Below are 24640 nucleotides of genomic sequence, written 5' to 3' on the forward strand. Positions count from 1 at the left end.
CTCCCTCCCAGATCACGATACTGGTAGTCCTCAACTTACCACCACAACAGAGCCCAAAATTTATGTTGTTAAGTGAGAGATTTGTTAACTGAGTTTTGCCCCATTTTACGACTTTCCCTAACAGAGCCGAGGTGGCGCAGTGGTTAAATGCAGCACTGCAGGCTACTTCAGCTGACTGCAGTTCTGCAGTTCGGCTGTTCAAATCTCACCGGCTCAAGGTTGACTCAGCCTTCCATCCTTCCGAGGTGGGTAAAATGAGTACCCGGATTGTTGTTTGGGGCGATATCCTGACTCTGTAAACCGCTTAGAGAGGGCTGAAAGCCCTATGAAGCGGTATATAAGTCTAACTGCTTTTGCTATTGCTATAACACATTCGTTAAGTGAATCCCTGAAGTTGTTAAGTGAGTCACACAGTTATTAAGCAAATCTAGCTCCCCCTGTTGACTTTGCTCGTCAGAAGGTCGCAGAAGGGGACCGCATGCAAATTTATGTGATCGGGGCACTGCAACCGTCATAAATGCGAGTCAGTTGCCAAGCATCAGAATTTTATTCATGCGGCTGCAACGGTTATTAAGTGTGAAAAATGGTCATAAGTCCCTTTTGCTAGTGCCGTTGTAACTTTGAACGGTCACTAAACGAACTGTTGTAAGTCGAGGACTACCTGTTCTCGATACAGTTGCATAATTACAAATTTCAGATTTCTGAAAATTCAGCATCTGTGACGTTGAGCTCCAAATTGGTGCTTTTTCTTTTATTCCTTTTTAAAAAAAAAAATTAAACTCCTAATTTTACTCTTGTCCACCTTTCCTTTCAGATCCAGATTCTGGGTAACCCATCTGGGGTCTTCCACTTCATGCAGGCCCTGGCTTTGCTCATGTCTCCTGCCAAGTAGGTTCCGAGTGCAAAACGTGTTTCTTGGGGGGGGAGGGGGGAAGAAATAACAGAATAACAAGAGTTGGAAAGGACCTTGGAGAGTCTTCTAGTCCAACCCTCTGCTCAAGCCTATGCCATCCCAGGCAAATGGCTCTCCAGCATCTTCTTGAAAGCCTCCAGTGATGGTGCAGCCACAACTTCTGAAGGCAAGCAATTCCACTGGTTAATTGTCCTCATTGTTAGGAAATTTCTCCTTAGTTCTAGGTTGCTTTTCTCCTTGATCAGTTTCCACCCATTGCTTCTTGTTCTACCCTCAGGTGCTTTGGAAAATAATTTGACCCCCTTTTCTTTGTGGCAACCCCTCAAATGCTGGAAAGCTGCTATGGTGTCACCCCTAGTTCTTCACTTCATTAGACTAGACACACCCAATTCCTGCAACCGTTCTTCCTATGTTTTAGCCTCCGGCCCTCTAATAATCTTTGTTGCTCTTTTCTGTACTTTTTCCAAAGTCTCAACAACTTTTTTATAATATGACTAGCCGATAACCTGGCATTGCTCGGGTATTTATTTATGCTAATCCTATATTAGACAGGAAAAGGAATGAATTATATCTGTAGTGTCAAGTCAATGTAATGCTGGAACACAGACACACACTGACATACACACATATGTGAACTTGAATCCAAAATGCACACTATCACTGTAAAAAGTACTACGATTTGACACTATAAATATAATTCATTCCTTTTCATTTTGTTGGCCCAGGCATTCCAGAGTTATGCTGGAACACACAGACACAGAAACCCTCCCGCCCTGAGGGGTGTTAGGGGTGTCTTACCCCCCACAGTATTTGTTTCCAGAGAGTAAGTCATCTGTGTATCACGTTTGGTTGAAATTGTTTGAGGCGTTCCAGAGTTATGCTGAAACATACAATACAATACAATACAATACAATACAATACAATACAATACAATACAATACAATACAATACAATACAATACAATACAATACAATACAATACAATAATACAAGACAAGACAAGAGTTGGAAGGGATCTGGGAGGTCTTCTAGTCCAACCCCCTGCCTAGGCAGGAAACCCTATACCATTTCAGGCAAATGTCTATCCACCATCTTAAACACTTTCGGTGTTGGGGCATTCACAACTTCTGGAGGCAACTTCTGTTCCACTGATTAATTGTTCTAACTGTCAGGAAATTTCTCCTTAGTCCTAAGTTGCTTCTCTCCTTGATTAGTTTCCACCTGTTGCTTCTTGTCCTGCCCTCAGGTGCTTTGAAGGATAGCTTGACTCCCACTTCTTTGTGGCAACCCCTGAGATATTGAAACACTGCTATCATGTCCCCTAATCCTCTTTGTTGATCTTCTCTGCACTCTTTCTAGAGTCTCCACATCTTTTCTACATTGTGGCGACCAAAACTGAATGCAGTATTCCAAGTGTGGCCTTACCAAGGCATTATAAAGTGGTATTAAACACGTAACGTGATCTTGATTCTATCCCTCTGTTTATGCAGGGCACCTCACATGTGGGCCATCTGACCACGCGGGGGGGGGGGGGAGGGCTGTCGTCAGAATTTCAAAACTGGCTTGTTAATAATCCTGGGGAGGGGACAGCATTTAATTTATTTATTTCTGATTTATTTCTGGTTTTGGGCAAAACCAGCCCCCCAAAATTGAACAATTCACTCAACAACTCCCACAGCTTTTACGTAACTGCCACAAATTGGTCGTAAAAATTGAGTTGGCCACATGGGTGTGTGCAATTTTACAACCGTCACAACTTACGACCATAATTGTCAAGAGTCCATTACAGGAGTAAGTCTGTATACGTTGCTTGTGTTGCCTGAAATTTCAAAAGTTTGTGGAGTCAAAAAAATTAAAGCAAGGTCTCACGTTTGAATGGTCCATTCTGTGGAGTATTATAGGCTGAGAGGTCACGATAAAGTTGGTCACTCCATCTACTATCCAAGAATGGACATTGAAAATCACAAACTTAGCAGAGATGGCTAAAATATTTGCATATCTCAAGGATAATTCAAACGAGAGATATAAACGGGACTGGGAAAAATGGATTGACTATATTCAAAATAAATATGGGTCTAGGTGGCGCGAGAGCCGAGGTGGCGCGGTGGGTAGAGTGCAGTACTGCAGCCCACTTCAGCTGACTGCTAGTTCGGCAGTTCGGCGGTTCAAATCTCACCGGCTCAGGGTTGACTCAGCCTTCCATCCTTCCGAGGTGGGTGAAATGAGGACCCAGATTGTTGTTGGGGGCAATATGCTGACTCTGTAAACCGCTTAGAGAGGGCTGAAAGCCCTATGAAGCGGTATATAAATCTAATTGCTATTGCTATTGCTAGGAAATTTCAGATAGCTTACGATTAAGATCAGAAATGATACAAATTGTTTATAGTTAGCCTAGCAAGGAGGAGCTAAGCTCAATTCAAAGACGTTATTAACTTTCTACTTTCTCTTTAAGTATATTTTAAACTGTTCTTGTTAAAGATTTATACCTTGTATTGGTTCTGGAAAGTCAGGGTGGGGGAAGGTTGGGGGGGAAGGCGGGAGGGAGTGGAGTTTACTAAGTTGGAGGAGGGGTGCTGGATGATTGTACATGTATACTGCTATTTCTTCTTTTTTATGTATATTGAAATGGAATTATAAATACCATCAACACAAAAGGGAGTTTGCTCAGAAGCTGAAATACACCAAGTGAATTAGAGGAAGAGTGGGAAGCAGAGGAGAGAAGAAAGATAGGAAGAGAGGGACAGGAGAGAGGGTGAGGGGGGAAAATGAGGTGTATAAGGAGGAGTGGTAAGGGGAGAGAGGAGAAGGAGAAAGGAAGGGGAAGTAGAGTAGAAAATGATGGAGGGAAGGCAGGATGTAGAAGAGTGGGAAGCAGAGGAGAGAAGAAAGATAGGAAGAGAGGGATAGGAGAGAGGGTGAAGGGGGAAGATGAGGTATATAAGGAGGAGTGGTAAGGGGAGAGAGGAGAAGGAGAAAGGAAGGGGAAGTAGAGTAGAAAATGATGGAGGGAAGAAAGGATGTAGAAGAGTGGGAAGCAGAGGAGAGAAGAAAGATAGGAAGAGGGATAGGAGAGAGGGTGAGGGGGGAAGATGAGGTGTATAAGGAGGAGTGGTAAGGGGAGAGAGGAGAAGGAGAAAGGAAGGGGAAGTAGAGTAGAAAATGATGGAGGGAAGACAGGATGTAGAAAGGGGGAGGAGAGAGGGGGAAGAAAGTGTCGGATAAGGTATAAATATGGTGTATGGAGAGCAGAAGAGCCAATAACTGGGTTTTTCTTTTTTTTCTTTGGTAGTTTGATGGTAAGATGAATTGATGTAAGTACTTAATAATACAACATGATATTGACTATGTAATAGTATACATGTGATTATATGCTATGAAAATGGAAAATAAAAACTTTCTATGTAAAGTTGGTCACTCCGTTCTAATATAGCAACGAAAGAAAATGGAAGTGTCCCCCCCCCATGCGTTGATGTGTGTTCCTATTTTTCAAATCCCGTCGTGTTTTATATTCTGCAGAAATCGAGCGGAATTTATGTGCCATATGAAGCCGAGTGAACGAAGGTGTTCGTCCTCAGGGGCAGAATCTGGAAACTGGACTTTAGTAGATGAAGGTGGAGAAGAGGTATTTCGAAAAGAGGATTTTAACTTGAGCTCAAACTCACTATAGATTTTTCTTGACCTTTACGCTTAGTTTGGGGTTTAGTTTTCCAGAGAAGTGGGTTACAACTTGGCTGCATTTAAAAAAATATTGGCTGGTACTGTATGAGTACCATAGCAGGAAACACACTGAGGTTACTTTAAAAAAAAAATTATTTTTATATAAACAATCCATTTTCCATTAACCAGTGTGTCGCCTGGGTTCAAATATTTTGTGCCAACATTAAAATTTACGATTGTATTCATTATTTAATCTCATCTTGGCTTAATCTTCAATACCTTCAATATCTAATATTATAGCAATCGTAATTTATTTAACTGTATTAGTTATATTAACTATTAAAATATTTTCTATACTTTAGTTAACTTTTTCTACTTTTAATTCTTGTGTCTATTCTCGAACCACCGGAAAAAAAGATTCCCGAATTGTATAATAATCGGTTTGTTCTTTCTCTTTGATAGCCAATGTCAGTCTGTTCATTTCTGCACATTCTAATATTTTCCTAAATCACATTCTCCTCTGTAGGGAGCTCTTCACGTTTCCAATTTTGTCCAAATACAATCCTAGCCGCTGGTATAACATGAATAATCAAATATACATTTTCTTTACTATAATTTTCTGGCAAAATCCCTAGCAAAAATATTTCAGGTTTTAAGTCAATATTATTCTCCGATGGAATACAGTTAGTCCTCAACTTATGACCTCAATTGAGCCCAATATTTCTGTTGCTAAGTGAGTTTTGCCCCATTTTATGACTTTTCTTGCCACTTTTGTTAAGTGAATCGCTGCAATTGTGAAATTAGTAACACGGTTGTTAAGTGAATCTGGCTTCCACATTGACTTTGCACACACCCATGTTGTACTTTTGCTTTGGGGCCAGCCCGCCATGAGTTCTTGGGGGACGGGGAGGTAAACGAATGGGAGGGGAGGGGAAGAGGGCTCCACTATTCACTGTGCGGGTGGAGACACAGCTGCTGTCTGAGCTGCATATCAAAGAAGACCCACAACCGTGACCTGACAAAAGCGCGAACGTCATAAGCGCGCCGACAACAGCGCGGCGCTAAAACCGCGATGTCAAAAGCGCGCCGACAACAGCGCGCCGACAGAAGCGCGATTTAATTTAAGGTAAGATTTACGGTTAGGGTTAGGGTTAGGTTTAGGGTTAGGTTTAGGGTTAGGTTTAGGGTTAGGTTTAGGGTTACGTTACAGCGCGCTTCTGTTGGCGTGCTTTTGTCGGCGCGCTTTAGGGCTAATTCGTCGCTCATTCGTCGCGCGGTTTTGTCACCACGCTTTAGACACCGCGGTTTAGTCAGGCGCGCTTTTGTTGTGCGTGCATTTGTGGTGGAACCCCAACAACATCTGGTTTGCATTTGATTGAGAATCAGAAACCAAAGTCTTGGGAAAGGAGAAATGCACTGGGGAATTTGACGCGCGAACCTCAGATCTGGCTTTGCTTTATTGTAGTCTGCTTGGCCTTTAGTAAACTATACCTTTTTCACCAAATGGAGTCGAGGATCGTTCTTACTTAAAGGTTGGAGCTGAGGCAGGGTGGACAGAGGTCCCAGGTCCCACAGTTGGCTTCATGTCTAGGGTAGGACTAGAACTCCCAGTCTCCCGGTTTTAGCCTAGCGCTTTCGCCACCATACCAAACCGGCAGTGCAAAACGCAGGTCCTTCATTCAGGTTTCTTTCACCCCCCAGGATGAAGATCCCGAAACTAGCTGGGTTCTCCTTCTGGAAGATGACCTTGTCGCTCTTTTGTCTCAGTTCCCCTTCCATGAACTCTTCCAGCACATGCTTGGCTTTGATGCTGAAGGTGAGCAACTCTATAAAGCTAAGTCTTTTTTGTTTGTTTTTTTGGAAAATTTTATTAATTTCATATATACATTCACAATTATATGATCTCATAACTGTTATTAATAATATGTATTTATAACAATTTTTCCCCCTACAGTTGACAATATACTTGAAATTGCTTTCTTACCATCCCATAGATCCATCTTATCTTACAACATTCCTACTTCTTCTTCCTTCCTTCCCTCCTTCCTTCCCTCCTTTCTTCTCTCCTACTCTCCTTCCTTCCCTCCTTCCTTCCCTCCCTCCTTCCCCCTTCCCTCCCCCTTTCTTCTCTCCTTCTCTCCTTCCCTCCTTCCTTCCCTCCTTTCTTCTCTCCTCCTCTCCTTCCTTTCCCCCTTCCTTTCCTCCTTCCTTCCCCCCTTCCTTCTCTCCTACATTCCCTCCTTCCTTCCCTCCTTTCTTCTCTCCTTCTCTCCTTCCTTCCCTCCTTCCTTCCCTCCTTCTCTCCTTCTCTCCTTCCTTCCCTCCTTTCTTCTCTCCTCCTCTCCTTCCTTTCCCCCTTCCTTTCCTCCTTCCTTCCCCCCTTCCTTCTCTCCGACATTCCCTCCTTCCTTCCCTCCTTTCTTCTCTCCTTCTCGCCTTCCTTCCCTCCTTCCTTCCCTCCTTTCTTCTCTCCTTCTCTCCTTCCTTCCCTCCTTCCTTCCCTCCTTGCATCCCTTCCTCCTTCCTTCCCTCCTTCCTTCCCCCCTTTCTTCTCTCCTTCCTTCCTCCTCTCCTTTCCCTTCTCTCCTTCCCCTTCCTCCCCTTTACCCTTCCCCTCATCCTCCCTTATCTCCCCTCTCTTCTACTCTTACATTCCCTCCAATTCTTCCTCTGCTTATAAAGCTAAGTCTATTCACCAGGTTTTTAAAAGCTTAAATTAAAATGAGAAAAGCTTGACTTTTCAGCAGAACTCATCCAGGAATGTAGACCTCATGAGGTTTGGGCCAGCGTAAGTTTCTCTCTCTGATTTTTTTAAGGGTTTGTTCTTTTCCTTTGTTGCCTGCCATATTGTATTTGACTCTGCGTTGTGTGAAACTTCATTGTGTTTATTTGTTGAGATCTATGTGAGGGGGAGTAAGGTATATTGAAAAATAAAAGGGAGAAAAACGTAGCATCCACATAACATAATGGCGTTGTGTGCGCCTTAGCGTAGAGCAGAGGTGGGGAACGATGGCCCCTTTATGACTTATGGACTTTAACTCCCAGAATTCCTGAGCCAGCATGGGGGCAACTATGGCCCCTTTATGACTTGTGGACTTCAACTCCCAGAATTCCTGAGCCAGCATGGGGGCAACTATGGCCCCTTTATGACTTGTGGACTTCAACTCCCAAAATTCCTCAGCCAGCATGGAGGAAATATGGCCCCTTTATGACTTGTGGACTTCAACTCCCAGAATTCCTCAGCCAGCATGGGGGAATATGGCCCCTTTATGACTTGTGGACTTCAACTCCCAGAATTTCTCAGCCAGCATGGGGGAAATATGGTCCCTTTATGACTTTTGGACTTCAACTCCCAGAATTCCTGAGCTAGCCATGCTGGTTCAGGAATTCTGGGAGTTGAAGTCCAAAAGACAGAAAAGGGCCATTGTTCGCCATCCCTGGCATAAAGTTATGCTGGCCAGGTGATGATGGAAGTGTCTTTAAACAATGTTGGCTCCCTTGGCTAAGAAATTGAGATCAGCACCATCTCTTAGAATCAGACACGACTCAACAGGGGAAACCTTACCTTTATTTTAGTATTTACACGTAAAGGTTTCCCTGCACATGCGTGCTAGTCGTTTCTGGCTCTAGGCAGCGGTGCTCATCTCCATTTCAAAGCCAAAGAGCCATCGCTGTCCGAAGATGTCTCCATGATCATGTGGCCGGCATGACTAAACGCAGAAGGCACACGGAACGCTGTTACCTTCCCACCAAAGGTGGATCCTATTTTTCTACTTGCATTTTTGCATGCTTTCGAACTGCTGGGTTGGCAGAAGCTGGCACAAGTAACGGGAGCTCACTCCATTATGTGGCGTTAGGGATTCGAACCGCTGAATTGCCACATTGGAGATTGTTAGTGCACTGTGAAGAAGATTTCATCTCTACCGCATTGCATATTGGTGCTTTCCCAAATGGGTAGCGCAAATCGTGGTTGCCCCCACACTGGCTCTATAGCATCCCATTTAGGCCCCCCTTTTTTTAGCAAAAGCGCATGCACGGAAGGCTGACGCGCGCATGGTCACATTTGCGAATCGGGTAGGGAAGGTAAGTGAATAGCATCTCTGGCTCTCACATGGGAAAGACCAGGTCCAGACACATGGTCCAATTAAACTGATTTATTGTTAATCATGCCTAGGCAAAGGAATCTTTTCAACTAAGAGTAAGCACTTGCTTGGAGTTAGCAAAATTTCAACTCAATACAAGGGAGAGGTTAGACTTAAACCGCTTGTGGCGACGTAAGGATTGTAGGCTGATCCCTCTTTTAACTCCCATCCCAGTTCTTCCAGCTCCTTCTCCTACAGGCTCCTAACCTATCTAATTTTGTCATATTTAATGTTTCAATGCACGTTACCGTATAAGACGCACCCTTTTCCTCTCAAGAGGCTGAAAATCTGGGTGTGTCTTATACACTGAATACAGCATTTTTGGCTTCCCGAAACCCCACACCCTTTGCGAAAATGGCCGTGCATAGCCTTTAGGAGGCTTCCAGAGTGCTCCTGGGGGCTGGGGAGGGCAAAAATGAGCAAAAAAAAGGCCCATTTTTTGCTCGTTTTTGCCCCCCTCCAGCCCCCAGGAGCATTTTATAAGCCTCCTAAAGGCTATGCATGCCCCTTTTTTGGACAAAAAACGGGCCTGTTTTTGCAAAAAACCTGTCTGTTTTTTGCTCATTTTTGCGCCCCTCCCAGCCCCCGGAGCACTCTACAAGCCTCCTAAAGGCTATGCATGCCCCCCTTTTTTTGGCAAAAAACGGGCCGTTTTTGGGAGGTCTACAGTGTGCAAAACCTTTTTTTTAATTTGCCTCCTCGAAATCTTGGTGCGTTTAATACTCGAGTGTGTCTTATACTCTGAAAAAACACGGTATTTGCATTTTATAATATTATAAGCTGTCCTTTCACCTGGCAGTGAAATGGGAGGCATATAAATTTAATAAAGAAGACCCCTTCTTCTGCTTGCCCTGGCTGTAGCCATGCACTGATTGCCGTTTCCATTCTGAAATGCTTTCCTACGAGCAGGCGGCTACGTCTCGGAGAAAACAACTTCCCAAGAAATGCTGAAGATACTTACCTTCGCTAATTCCGTCGTGAATCTCCTTGCTGTGGGGCTGGAAACCTTCAACCGAGCTCGTTACAGGCAGTTTGTGAAACGGATCGGCCATCTCATCAGGTGAGACGCTCCTGTCCCCTTTATCTCCTGGGCAGAGCCAGGTAAAGGAGCACAATTAGGACTGCAGAAAATTTTTAGAAAGTTTTTTATTTTTTAGTCTCTTGCATATATTTACAAGTATACATTCACATAGTTATTATTCTTATTATATTTATCATTTTTACACATTTATTTTTCCATACAAGGAGTTAAGATATACATTCAAGGTTGCTTTGCTTAGCATCCCCTACACCTATTTTGTGTTATCACTAATTGTAATTAATTGTAATTTAATAAATTTATATGCCGCCCAATCCCGTAGGACTCCGGGCGGCCTACAAAAACAAGATAAAAGATAAGAGTTAAAAAATAAAAAAATAAAAAAAGGAGAAACACATTTAAAACAACGCACCATACACTCAATCTGGGTGGGGCTGGACCTCGTTCATGCAGGCCTTCTGGAATAGCCAGGTTTTAGTGGCATTCCGGAAGGCCGAGAGAGTGGGAAGGGTCCGGATCTCTATGGGTAGATCGTTCCACAGGGTCGGAGCAGCTACAGAGAAGGCCCTCTCCCGAGGGGTCACCAGCCGACATTGTCCGGTCGACGGCACCCAGAGAAGGTCCAACCTGTAAGATCTTACCGGCCGTTGGGAGGTATCCTACTTTTCCTTCCTTTTCTCCCTCCCTCCCTTCTCTACTTCCTTCCTTCCTTCCTCCTCTCCTTTCCTTCTTCCCCTTCCTCTACCCTGCTCCTCTCTTCCTCTTCTCCTTCCTGCCCTCTCTCCTTCTCTTTCTATGCCTCCCAAGCTTCCTCTCCTTTCCTCTCCTCTCCTCTCCTCTCCCTCTCTTCCTTTCGTCTTCTGTTGTTGTGGTTATCTCTTTTCCTCTCCCATCTGGTGTGCTTTCATTGGAACCCTTCTCCTCTTTTCTCTGTCTCCCAACTGTTCCTGCAGGATGACCCTGTGCTACGTGAGTGATCACTGGGCCCAGTTTGTCAGCCATGCCAAACAGAATGGCTCCGTGATGCAGCCGTATTCCTTGAAGAAGCTGCAAGTGGAATTTGATGAGTTTTTCCTGAGGGCCGTACTCCATGTCCTGAAAGCAAAAAGGTTGGCAAAAAAATGGGTTCCTATTGTCTGGAACAGCCCTGATTCCAGTCTGGGGCAGCATGTTATCCGTTAGTGGGAGGAAATCGTCCATGTTGAGGAAATTACAGCAAGCAGTTAACTTTTTTTTGTTTTTTGTTTTAAATAGAGTAGAGTAGAATAGGAACAGAACAGAATATATGGAATGGAATGGAATAGAAAATATGGGGTAGGGTAGGATAGGATAGGATAGAATGGAATAAAGAATAGAATAAAATAATAATTTAGAATAGACTAGAATAAAAATTTAGAATAGAAAGAATTGAATAGACTAGAATTAGAATTTAGAATAGAACAGAACAGAATAGAATAGGATAATAATTTAGAATAGAATAAAAATTTAGAATAGACTAGAATTGAATATAGAATTAGAACTTAGAATAGAACAGAATAGAATAGAATAATAATTTAGAATAGACTAGAATAAAAATTTAGAATAGAATTGAATAGAATAGAATAATAATTTAGAATAGACTAGAATAAAAATTTAGAATAGAATAGAATTAGAATTTAGAATAGAACAGAATAGAATAGAATAAAATAACAGAGTTGGAAGGGACCTTGGAGGTCTTCTAGTCCAAACCCCTGCTTAGGCAGGAAACCCTACACCACTTCAGACAAATGGTTGTCCAATCTCTTCTGAAAAACCTCCAGTGTTGGAGCAATCTTCAGGAAGCAAGTTGTTCCACTGATTAATTGTTGTAACGGTCAGTACATTTCTCCTTAGAACTTAGTTCTAATTTGCTTCTCTCCTTGATTAGTTTCCACCCATTGCTTCTTCTCCTGCCCGCAGGTGCTTTGGAGTATAGCTTGACTCCCTCTTCTTTGTGGCAGCCCCTGAGATACTGGAAGACTGCTATCATGTCTCCCCTAGTCCTTCTTTTCATTAAACTAGACATACCCAGTTCCTGCAACAGTTCTTCATATGTTTTAGCCTCCAGTCCCCTAGTCCTCTTTTTTTGCTCTTCTCTGTACTCTTTCTAGAGTCTCAATGTCATTTTTACATGAATGAGCCACAGTGGTGCAGTGGTTAGAGTGTAATATTGCAGGCTACCTCTGCTGACTGCCTGCAATTTGGCAGTTCGAATGTCACCAGGCTCAAGGTTGACTCATCCTTCCATCCTTCCGAGGTCGGTAAAATGAGGACCTAAATTGTTGGGGGCAATAGGCTGACTCTGTAAACCGCTTAGAGAGGGCTGTAAAAGCACTGTGAAGCAGTATATAAGTCTAAGCGCTATTGCTATATCGTGGCGACCAAACCTGGATGCCGTATTCCAAGTGTGGCCTTACCACACAATAAAGTGGTATTAACACTTCACATGATCTTGATTCTATTTATGCAGCCTTTATTAGAGGGTATTGTAATAAACAAGTATTTCCTTGTTGGTTTTTTCAACCGCCTGCAGACTAGGAGTCTGGCTCTTCATGTCCGAGATGCCTTACGGGACAGTGTCCAGCGACATGCTTTGGAAGCTCTTCTCCATCATGCACTGCAACGAAAGCGAAGATCTGGAGAAGTTCAGTTCCACCATGCAGCTGGCCGAATGCAAGCAGAAGCTCAAAGGTCTCATTCTTTCTTTATCCTTGTTGGGTGGAAGCGTTTGGTCAAAGCCTCTCTCCAAGTCTAGATTTGGAGCCCATGGGCTTTTGGTGAATGTTTTGGAACTGCTGGATGTTCAAGACCAACATAGGCAGTCCTCAAATTACAACACTTCATTTAGTGGCCATTCAAAGTTACTGTTGTGGCCCACCAGCAGAGCTGGCAGCAGATTGTCAGTGTCGTCGTAACTGTTCTGGACCAAGGCTTCCCAAGAGCATGAAACAAACTCCTGGTCCCGACAAAAAACCCTTTTATTAATTGACTGTGAATTCTGTTCATTCACATCAAGCAAAGTCTTTCAAGGGAGGATTTATAGTCATAGACCTTATCTGGCTTGGAGAGCTGCCAGGCCGATATCTGCAAAACTTGGCAAGGAGCCTTGGAGAGTCACGAATGCTGCCAGCTCTGCTGGTGGGCCACAACAGTAACTTTGAACGCAGACAGTGAGGAGGTTGGAGAGGAACAGGGGACAGTCCTGGATCTGGGGAAGGCTCTGATGAGGGCTCTGTGTCAGAGGCAAAGAGGGGGCCAGAGCCATATGCCAGTTATCAGCTGCCTTCAGAGTCAGACATCAGGAAGGCAGACGAACAGCTGGAGCCTGTTCCCAATGTCGGCATATGCAGAATTGCCAGATGAAGGGAACAGCTAAAGAACAGGGTCGACTTGTAAGTAAGGCCACAGATGGACGATGAATGGCCCCTCCCAGAGGAAATAAAAGAGGAGCGAAAGGGGAGTGGAGTTTGCAGGAGGCAATGAGTTTGCTTAATTGGTTCGTGACTCTCCGAGACTCCTTGCCAAGTTCGGCAGATATCGGCCTGGCAGCTCTCCAAGCCAGATAAGGTCTGTGACTGTAAATCCTCCCTCAAAAGACTTTGCTGGATGTGAATGAGCAGAATTCACAGTCAATTAATAAAAGGGTTTTTTGTCGGGACCAGGAGTTTGTCGAGAGCCAAGGTGGCGCAGTGGTTAAATGCAGCACTGCAGGCTACTTCAGCTGACTGCAGATCTGCAGTTCAGTTGTTCAAATCTCACTGGCTCAGGGTTGACTCAGCCTTCCATCCTTCCGAGGTGGGTAAAATGAGGACCCGGATTGTTGTTGGGGGCAATATGCTGACTCTGTAAACCGCTTAGAGAGGGCTGAAAGCCCTATGAAGCGGTATATAAGTCTAACTGCTATTGCTATTGTTTCGTGCTCTTGGGAAGCCTTGGTCCAGAACAGTTACAACGACACTGACAGAAAGCTACTTATGACCATTTTTCACACTTTCTTTATTTGCATCTCCATGATAGTCTGATCAAAATTCACAGGATTGGCAACTGATTCCTACTTATGACCACTGCTGTGTGCCCAGATCACGCGATCCTGTTTTGCAACCTTTTGACAGAGGCAAAATCAATGGGGAAGCCCCTGAGCAGCTGGTTACTAACTTATCAATTAAAGGGATTCATTTAACATCTGCGGCAGGAATGGTCGTAAAATGGGGCAAAGCTCACTTAATAAATGTCTCACTTAATAACAGAAAGTTAGGGCTCAATTGTGGTCATACGTTGAGGAATACCTGTACCTGATCTTGCCTTTATTACTTTATATGTAATACCCATTAAGCTTAATCCACCTCATAGGATCGTTGTGGGTAAAAGAGGAGGAGGAAGCACTGGAGATTATTAAAACATCATTCATTTGTTTGTTGATTTATATATATATATAAATCAGCCGGCTTTCATGGCTAAGATGGCTAAGATGAACTAGAACTCACTGTCTCCTGATGACTGGCCCAAGATCACTCAACTGGCTTTCATGGCTAAGGCGGGACTAGAACTCACCCTCTCCTGTTGGTTGGCCCAGAGTTACCCAGCCAACTTTCATCGTTAAAGGACGACTAGAACTCACGGTCTCCTGTTTCTAACCTGGCGCCTTAACCCAAACTGGCTTAATATGGGATTTCAGAATTAATGTAGACTATTGTTTAAAAGAAAGAGTTGGATCTGTTTATTATTTATATCCGTACCAAAGAAAGTTGGAAGCCATAGATTCCCACGGACACTAAACGGACTAGACATAACTGCGAGGAAAAGAAATAAAAACCTAGCTTTGGTGTCTCCAACAGATCCAGCCAACCTGGAGACCTTTGAGCGCTACTTACAATCCATGAACAGCTCCGAGGAGATCTGCCTGTTGACCACCTTTGCCCAGATGGCCCAGATCAAACGGGAGGAGGTGGACGAGGACTTTGTGAAAGTGGTGGTGCTGGAGATCTATGAGGTGAGCAGGAAGGAGGCGGAGTGGGGGACTGGCTTTGGGATGCTCTCCTGAGAGCATTTTCAGGGCAGGGGGTTGCAAGGCCAAGGTGGAAGAGTTAGGAAGGGGACAGGGGGATGTTTCCCTAGGTTGAGGTTGCCCTAAGTCAGGAATATTCAACCTTGGCAACTTTATGGGGAATTCTGGGAGTTGAAGTCCACCAGTCTTAAAGCAATAGAAATGTATTGATTTTATTTTATTTTATTATTTGATTTGATTTAATTTTATTATATTATATTTTATTTATTTTATTATTTGATTTTATTATTTGAATTGATTATTTTACTATTTTATTTTATTATTTTTTACTTTAAATTTTATTTTATTATTTCTTATTTTACTTTATTATTTTATTTATTTTACATTTTATTATTTTATTATATTTTTACTTTATTATTATTTTTCATTTTTGTTATATTTTATTTTATTTTTTATTTTACATTTTATTACATTTTATTTATTTTATTTATTATATATTATATCATATCATATCATATCATTTTATATCATATTATTATATATTATTATAATATTATTGTATTGTATTGTATTGTAATATAATATAATAAATATAATATAATATAATATAATATAATAAATATTATAATAATATAATATAATATAATAAATATAATATAATATAATATAATATAATATAATATAATAAATATAATATAATATAATATAATATAATATAATATAATATAATATAATTAATATAATATAATATAATATAATATAATATAATAATATAATAATAATATTATAATATAATATAATAATATAATATTATAATATAATAATATAATATAATATAATATAATATAATATAATATAATATAATTAATATTTATTATATATTATATTTATTATATTATATTTATTATATTATATTAGTTTCTATCCTGCCTTTATTATTTTTACAAATAACTCAAAGTGCTGAACCTTCCATCCTTCCGAGGTCTCTAAAATGAGGACCCAGATTGTTGAGGGCAATGGGCTGACCCTGTAAATGGCTTAGAGAAGGCTGTAAAACCACTGTGAAGCGGTATATAACTCGAAGCGTTACTGCTATATTCAACACAACTTCCTCCTCCCATTTCCCTCACAACAACCACCCTGTGAGGTGGGTTAGGCTGAGAGAGTGGGACTGGCCTAAAGTCCCCCAGCTGGTTTTCAGGCCTAAGGCGGGGACAAGAACTCACAATCTTCGGCTGATTGGCCCAAAGTCACCCAGCGGCTTATATCGCTAAGGCAGGACTAGAATTCACACTCTCCTGGCGATTGGTCCAAAATCCTATAGACCAGGAGCGCCGAACTTGATTTCCTTGAGGCCGCATCAGGGTTGTGTTTGACCTTGAGGGACCAGGGTGGGCATGGCCAGCTTGACGTCACTCATGTGGTGGCCCGAGCACTCTGCCAGTGAAAATGGGCTCCTGAGCTCCATCTTTACTGGCAGAGGCCTTGTGGGCTGGTCCTTCGCTGTTCCCAGGGCAGCCCTGCGGGCCAGATCTATGCATCCAGCCCCTAGGCCTTGAGTTTGACACTCCTGCCTTAGACAGCCTTCATAGCTAAGGTGGGACTTAACCACCCGATCCCTCATAATTCCCCAGTCCTCCCCAGTGTCAATCATCATGTCACTCGTCAGGCTTACTGTGATTCCTAAGCCTGAAACAAATAAAACATCTGATATTATGAACCCTTTAAGTAGAAAATATTGAGGAGGGCGTTAAGTCTTGGCTGAATGTTTGTGGAGGAGCGTGTTTCTGAAATGCTCTTTTTTTTAAAAAAAATCTCCCCTCAGGTATCTTACGTCAGTCTTTCCACAAGAGAAACTTTTTCAAAAGTTGGTCGAGAGCTCCTGGCTGCCATAACAGCTGTCCATACAAATATGATTTCTGTCCTGCTGGATCGAGTCAGGGAGACCATTGAAAGGGTCGGCATGGTAAGAATTGCCCAAATCTTTGAGCGAACTCAAACCCCAAGACCAAGAATTCTTCCCTCCCCTTTTCTTTTAACTTCCTTCCTCCCTCCCTCTTTCTTTTTCCTTCCTTCCCTCCCTCCCAACTTTTTTCTTTTTCCTTTCTTCCTCCCTCCCTCTTTCTTTTCCCTTCTCCCTCCCCTTCTTTCCTTCCTTCTTCTTCCCTCCCTCCCTCCCGCCCTCCCTCTTTCTTTTCCCTTCTCCCTCCCCTTCTTTCCTTCCTTCCTTCTTCCCTCCCTCCCTCCCACCCTCCCTCTTTCTTTTACTTTCCTTTTCTCCCTCCCTGTTTTTCTTTTCCTCCCTCCCTCCCTCCCTCTTTCTTTTACCTTTACCTCTCCCCTTCTTTCCTTCCTTCTTCCCTCCCTCCCTCCCTCTTTCTTTTATCTTCTCCCTCCCCTTCTTTCCTTCCTTCTTTCCTCTCTCTTTCTTCTATCTTCTCCCTCCCTCTTTCTTTCCTTCCTTCTTCCCCCCCTCCCTCTTTCTTTTACTTTCTTCCTCCCTTTGTTTTTTCCTCCCGTCCTCCCTCCCTCTTTCTTTTACCTTCCTTCCCGCCCTCCCTCCTTCCCTTCCTCCCTCCCAGATAGATTTTTCTCCCTGACTCTGCCTTTAAAGATGGCCTTCGTAACTCCACGGGATTCTCTCCTCACGTTTGTCTTCATGGGTTGTTTTTTTCTTGTCAGGTTACCCTTTATCTGTTTAAAGAACTGCCGATGCTCCTTTGGAAACCCTCCGCTTCCGAGATTGCCTTGATCCGTGACTGGCTTCTGAATTACGCTCTGGCGGAAGTGGAAAATAAGCTGGCTTGCATTATCCTGGAAGAGATGAACTGGGGCCCTGGCGACCAACACGTGAGTATCACCCTCACTGAGGGAAGCAGGCTGCGTCTCCCTTTCAGCCACCGCAGAGCCTCTGTGTAGTTCAGGGCTGAAATATTGGGATCCTGGCATTCCCTGAGCCTCCTCCGTGGTCTTGCAAATGTTTCCCGTCCATCGTTTCAAATGTTATCCCTAATTTGGTAATGAAATGTTTGCAAGAAGAAAACCAAGGTGAGTGAACACCAGGATCCCAACATTCCCCTCCCTTCTCCACCCCTCTCCTCTCTTCTTGCTCTCCCCTCCCTCCTCCCCTCCCCTCCCCTAGGTCTCGTTTCCCTCTCCCCTCCCTCCTTTCCCCTCCTGTCCCCTGGGTCTCCCCTCCCCTCCCCGCCCTCCCTTCTCCCCTCCTTTCCCCTTCCTTCCCCTTCTATCCCCTCCCTTCCCCTCCTCTTCCATAGGTCTCGTTTCCCTCCCCCTCCCCTCCCTTCTCCTCCTATGCCCTAGGTCTCCCCTGCCCTCCCTTCTCCCCTCCTTTCCCCTCCCTCCCCCTCCTCCCCCCTAGGTCTTGTTTCTCTCCCTCCTCCCTCCTTTCTCCTCCTGTCCCCTGTCTCCCCTCCTCTGTCCTCCCTTCTTCCCTCCTTCCCCCCTCCCCTCCTTTCCCCTCCTCCTCTCCTTTACCCACCCTTCCCCTCCTCTCCCCTAGGTCTCGTTTCCCTCTCCCCTCCCTCCTTTCCCCTCCTGTCCCCTGGGTCTCCCCTCCCCTGCTCTCCCTTCTCCCCTCCTTTCCCCTTCCTTCCCCTCCTCTTCCATAGGTCTCGTTTCCCTCCCCTCTCCCCCTCCCCTCCCTTCTCCTCCTATGCCCTAGGTCTCCCCTGCCCTCCCTTCTCCCCTCCTTTTCCCTCCCTTCCCCTCCCCCCTCCTTTTCCCTCCCTTCCCCTCCCCCCCTAGGTCTCGTTTCTCTCCCTCCTCCCTCCTTTCTCCTCCTGTCCCCTAGGTCTCCCCTCCTCTGTCCTCCCTTCTTCCCTCCTTCCCCCCTCCCCTCCTTTCCCCTCCTCCTCTCCTTTCCCCTCCCTTCCCCTCCTCTCCCCTAGGTCTCGTTTCCCTCTCCCCTCCCTCCTTTCCCCTCCTGTCCCCTGGGTCTCCCCTCCCCTCCCTCCTTTCTCCTCCTGTCCCCTAGGTCTCCCCTCCCCTCCCTTCTTCCCTCCTTTCCCCTCCTCCCATTCTTTCCCCTCCTCCTCTCCTTTCCCCTCTCTTCCCCTCCTCTTCCCTAGGTCTCGTTTCCCTCTCCCTCTCCCCGCCCTTCCTTCTCCTCCTTTCCCCTAGGTCTCCCATCCCCTGCTCTCCCTTCTTTCCTCCTTTCCCCTCCTCCCCTCCCTTCTCCTGTCCCCTAGTCTCGTCACATCTGCCCTCCTTTTCCCGCTCTTCCCCTTCACTCACCTAGGTCTTGTTTCCTCCCCTCCATCCTCTCCTCCCCTAAGTCTCCTCCCCTCCTCTCCCCTAGGTCTCGTCTCATCTCCCCTCCCTCCCCTCCCCTTTCCGCTGGATGGAGTCCATGCCTCTTAGAGTTGCTGAGTTTGAATAATGCTCTCCTATGAGATTGACCAGTCAACCGTATCTTACCTTCTAAGGTGGTTTTCAGTGGAAAAGAATAAACCCCGAGGATCGTTCTTTTAAGCACAGAAGGCTCAATCAATGGTTTTTCGCTAGTAATTGTTGCTTTTGTTTAAACCTGCCTAGCCTATGAATTGTCACAGAGAACTTTCTGTATCCTATCTCTGCAATGGTTTTGTGTCTGAAATAAATAAATGTGATATTTAAACAGCTAGCCGACTAACTACCAAGTGGTTAGGTAGCCCGACGGAAGAGAAAAGTCTTGGAAATCAGCTGGATGTTTTTGAACAGGGTCACCTTCACATCAGCCCAGCTGTCCACACGGAGGTCGCGTTGATGATCTTAGAAGCTTATCAGAAGTATCTTTCCCAGAAGCCATACAGCGGACTTCTCTCTGAGAGCTTCAAACAGGTGATTCCCTTTTATTGCTTTTGAATCTCTCCTAGTTGCTGGTTGAAGCAATAAATCAAATTTCACATAGTTGCCAAACAGGAGAAATTTTATGGATTCTCACAGTACCTTGGAGCATGAATTAAAAAAAACAAAAAACCCTGATCTGAGATAAGGACTTCTTGGGTCTCTGTGAGTTTTTTCTTTCTTTCTTGTAGACGTTTTATTACCCAACTAGGTAACATCATCAATGTTGGTGAGTATGAGGTTTGCTCCCTATTTATGCAGGGTAAATCTATATACAGTATATAAAAGTCAAATACCACTCACTCACCACGAAATATCCAGAACTGTAAAGCCTACAAACTTGAAATTCGCCACGTATGTTCCTCTTGGCTTCTAGGTGTTCGCAAAGAAATTATTTTTTGAAATGACCTTCAGATCATTAGTATTTCTTATTTTATTGACACGCTCTGATGCCACGGAGTTAGACGTTCTACTCTCCCTCCCCACCTGCAAAGAACTTTGTTCCAACTTCCACTTGGGCGTAGCTAGCGCGTGACTCATCCGGCCTGTGGGCTGTCAGTTTAGACAATCTTCTCCCCTCCTCGCCTGAAAAACGCTCTGATGATAAGGAGTTAGACTGGAGGCAAGAAGGGGAATAAGATAGGAGAGGCCTCTGGGGGCAAGCCTGAGGGAGAGAAAGGGAATAAGATAGGAGAGGCCTCTGTGGGGCAAGCCTGAGGGAGGGAAGGGGATAGGAGAGGATCAATGGGACCAGCCTGAGGGAGAGAAAGGGAATAAGATAGGAGAGGCCTCTGTGGGGCAAGCCTGAGGGAGGGAAGGGGATAGGAGAGGATCAATAGGACCAGCCTGAGGAAGAGAAGGGGGATAGGAGAGGAAAGGCCTCTGTGGGGCAAATCTGAGGGAGAGAAGGGGATAGGAGAGGATCAATGGGACCAGCCTGAGGGAGAGAAGGGGGATAAGATAGGAGAGGCCTCTGTGGGGCAAATCTGAGGGAGAGAAGGGGATAGGAGAGGATCAATGGGACCAGCCTGAGGGAGAGAAGGGGGATAAGATAGGAGAGGTCTCTGTGGGGCAAGCCTGAGGGAGGGAAGGGGATAGGAGAGGATCAATAGGACCAGCCTGAGGAAGAGAAGGGGGATAGGAGAGGAAAGGCCTCTGTGGGGCAAATCTGAGGGAGAGAAGGGGATAGGAGAGGATCAATGGGACCAGCCTGAGGGAGAGAATGGGGATAAGATAGGAGAGGCCTCTGTGGGGCAAATCTGAGGGAGAGAAGGGGATAGGAGAGGATCAATGGGACCAGCCTGAGGGAGAGAAGGGGGATAAGATAGGAGAGGTCTCTGTGGGGCAAGCCTGAGGGAGAGAAGGGGATAGGATAGGAGAGGCCTCTGTGGGGCAAGCCTGAGGGAGGGAAGGGGATAGGAGAGGATTAATGGGTCCAGCCTGAGGGAGAGAAGAGGGATAAGATAGAGGCCTCTGTGGGGCAAATCTGAGGAAGAGAAGAGGATAGGAGAGGATCAATGGGACCAGCCTGAGGGAGAGAAGGGGGATAAGATAGGAGAGGTCTCTGTGGGGCAAATCTGAGGGGGAGAAGGGGATAGGAGAGGATAAATGGGACCAGCCTGAGGGAGAGAAGGGGGATAAGATAGGAGAGGTCTCTGTGGGGCAAGCCTGAGGGAGAGAAGGGGATAGGATAGGAGAGGCCTCTGTGGGGCAAATCTGAGGGAGAGAAGAGGATAGGAGAGGATCAATGGGACCAGCCTGAGGGAGAGAAGAGGGATAAGATAGAGGCCTCTGTGGGGCAAATCTGAGGGAGAGAAGGGGATAGGAGAGGATCAATGGGACCAGCCTGAGGGAGAGAAGGGGGATAAGATAGGAGAGGTCTCTGTGGGGCAAGCCTGAGGGAGAGAAGGGGGATAGGATAGGAGAGGCCTCTGTGGGGCAAGCCTGAGGGAGGGAAGGGGATAGGAGAGGATCAGTGGGACCAGCCTGATGGAGAGAAGGGGGATAAGATAGGAGAGGCCTCTGTGGGGCAAATCTGAGGGAGAGAAGGGGATAGGAGAGGATCAATGGGACCAGCCTGAGGGAGAGAAGGGGATAGGATAGGAGAGGCCTCTGTGGGGCAAATCTGAGGGAGAGAAGGGGATAGGAGAGGATCAGTGGGACCAGCCTGAGGGAGAGAAGGGGGATAAGATAGGAGAGGTCTCTGTGGGGCAAATCTGAGGGAGAGAAGGGGATAGGAGAGGATCAGTGGGACCAGCCTGAGGGAGAGAAGGGGATAGGATAGGAGAGGCCTCTGTGGGGCAAATCTGAGGGAGAGAAGGGGATAGGAGAGGATCAGTGGGACCAGCCTGAGGGAGAGAAGGGGGATAAGATAGGAGAGGCCTCTGTGGGGCAAGCCTGAAAGAGAAGGGGATAGGAGAGGAAAGGCTTCTGTGGGGCCAGCCTGAGGGAGAGAAGGGGAGAGGAGAGGATCAATGGGGCCAGCCTGTGGGAAAGAAGGGGAGAAAAGAGGAGAGGGGTCCGATCACATAGTTTCTTAGCGGAGCATGGGTACCCAGCTAGTAATTCTATATAAACAGAGAACAAAATCCCACACTCACTAGCACTGATGATGTTATCTAGTTGGGCAATGAAACGTCTACAAGAAAACAAGCAAGCTCACTTCAAGAACGCCTCAGTTCATCCCTGGACTAAAAAATATTTACTCCTATTAAAACTGAACTAGTTTGACATGGTATCTTAAATGTCCATTTTTCTTACTCAGTGACAGTTGCAGGATCCCTGTGCTCACGTGATCGAAATTCGGACATTTGGCAACTGGTCCCCTTTTGCGACCTTCTGGCAAGCAAAGTCAATGGGGATGTGAGATTCACTTAACAACCGTGATCCTTACTTAACATCTGGAGTGATTCACTTAGCACCTCTGGCCAGGAAGATCGTAAAATGGGGCAAAACTCACAACCGTCTCGCTTAGCAACAGAAAGTTCAGGTTCTACTGTGGTCATAAGTCAAAGTGTGCTTGAAGCTCCTAGTAGCTAACAGTATTTTGGGTTGGCAACTGGGAAGTTCTTTGACTAGTAAAGGACATTTGTTTTGTTGAGATTTTGAACTGAGGGATTTTGGACAACTATTTGTTTGAAATAATATAGAGCTTCCTGGTTTAGCAGATTATTCTGGATTAGAATAGAGTTCCTCGACCTTTCCGTGTTGTTAGGGGGAAGGGGAAATTGGGGGTCGTTTTGTGGGAGGATCAGGTGTGCGCATGTGCGAGCATGGACCTCAGCACCTGTGAAGCTTGCACGAGTGAGACCTCCGCAACACTCGCGTGGGTGGGGCCCTGAGCTCCTCTGACATTCACATGAGTGGGGCCCTGAGCCCCTGTGATGCACGAGTGGGGCCCTGAGCCCCTGTGATGCGCGAGTGGGGCCCTGAGCCCCTGTGATGGGCGAGTGGGGCCCTGAGCCCCCATGACACTCAAATGAGTGTGGCCCTCAGTCCTTGTGATGCTCGTGTGAGTGGGGCCCTGAGCCCCTTGCTTGTACGAGTGGGGCGGTGATCCCTTTTGCTCCCACGAGTGGGGCCATGAGCCCCAATGATGCTCCCACGAGAGAGCCCCTGAGCCCCTGTGATGCACGAGTGGGGCCCTGAGCCCCCATGACACTCAAATGAGTGTTGTCTTCAGTCCTCGTGATACTGGTGCGAGTGGGGCCCTGAGCCCCTTTTGCTCGCACGATTGGGGCTCTGAGCCCCTGTGACATTCCCACGAGTGGGGCCCTAAGCCCTGTGATGCTCACACGAGTGGGGCCCTGAGCTCCCATGCGAGTGGGGTCCTGAGCCCATGTGCGAGTGGGGCCATGAGCCCCTTTCTCTCGCACGAGTGGGACCCTTCCGTGATGCTCATGGAAATGGAACTGTGCACACATGCACACACCCCAGCCACCCACTCACTCACATGGCCCCGTTGCGAATAGGCCGCAAACCCATGGTGGGCCGTGGCCCACAGCTTGGGGGCCCCTGAAACTAGACGACCTCCAAGATCCCTTCCAACCCTGTCATTTTGTTATGTCGCTTCTGTTTACCAGGTCTCCTATCTGGCCAGCATTGTCCGTTATGGCGAGACAGCAGAAAGCTCCTTTAATCAGTGGGCCTGGGGGATGATTTTGAGATTAAAGCTGCACATGAACGATTTCGGCGTGCAGGGACACTGGGCTCCAGCACCCATACCTGACTTGGCAGATTCACCCGCCTTTCACCCGCTGCTAAAGGCAGTCAGATCTAGCCTCCCAATTGGCTGCTACCTTGCCTTGGCGATGTCCGCGGTGGGCCACAGGTAAACATTCATTTTCTTCGTGCTTGCAACTTGTGTTTCCTAAACCCATCCGTAGTTTCTTTGTGTTCTGACCGAGGCTTTCCAAGAGCACGAAGCAAACTCCTTGTCCCGACAAAAACCCCTTTTATTAATTGACTGTGAATTCTGCTTATTCCCATCCAGCAAAGTCTTTCAAGGGAGGATTTACAGTCACAGACCTTATCTGGCTTGGAGAGCTGCCAGGCCGATACTTGCAAAACTTGGCAAGGAGTCTCAGAGAGTCATGAACTAATTAAGCAAAGTAATTGTCTCCTGCAAACTCTACTCCCCTTTCGCTCCTCTTTTATTTCCTCTGGGAAGGGCCATTCATTGTCCACCTGTGGCCTTACTCCCACGTCAACTCCTGTTCTTTAGCTGTTTCCTTCGTCTGGCAACTCTGTGCATGCGCACACTGGGAACAGGCCCCAGCTGTTTGTCTGCCTCACTGATGTCTGACTCTGAAGGCAGCTGATAACTGTCATACCGTGACCCGTCAAAACCGCGCTCGACTAAGCTGCGCCTGATTAAACCACGTCGCTGATGTCATCAACAGGGCAACAACAGCCAGCGCGGAGAAAGAAGGGCTCTTTAAATAGCGCTTTGAAAGCAAGCCGATTCAACTTAAGGTAAGGATTAGGTTTAGGGTTAGCTTTAGGATTAGGTTAAGGGTTAGG

At 45.8% G+C, this 24640-nt stretch overlaps 1 protein-coding gene across 1 annotated transcript in view; it reads left to right on the forward strand.

Moving 5' to 3' along the window:
* The window catches only part of EPG5 (ectopic P-granules autophagy protein 5 homolog), a 109743-nt gene that overhangs the window by 21180 nt on the left and 63923 nt on the right, over positions 1–24640 (forward strand). Inside the window, exons 6-16 of the mRNA XM_032213219.1 lie at positions 815–888; positions 4429–4534; positions 6271–6385; positions 9621–9771; positions 10704–10859; positions 12302–12459; positions 14604–14758; positions 16599–16739; positions 17456–17623; positions 19493–19612; positions 23701–23948. Coding sequence (XP_032069110.1) covers positions 815–888; positions 4429–4534; positions 6271–6385; positions 9621–9771; positions 10704–10859; positions 12302–12459; positions 14604–14758; positions 16599–16739; positions 17456–17623; positions 19493–19612; positions 23701–23948 — 1592 coding nt within the window. The remainder of the gene's footprint in view (positions 1–814; positions 889–4428; positions 4535–6270; positions 6386–9620; positions 9772–10703; positions 10860–12301; positions 12460–14603; positions 14759–16598; positions 16740–17455; positions 17624–19492; positions 19613–23700; positions 23949–24640) is intronic.

The sequence above is a fragment of the Thamnophis elegans genome, chromosome 3 (assembly GCF_009769535.1).
Source record: "Thamnophis elegans isolate rThaEle1 chromosome 3, rThaEle1.pri, whole genome shotgun sequence".
Classification (NCBI taxonomy): Eukaryota; Metazoa; Chordata; class Lepidosauria; order Squamata; family Colubridae; genus Thamnophis; species Thamnophis elegans.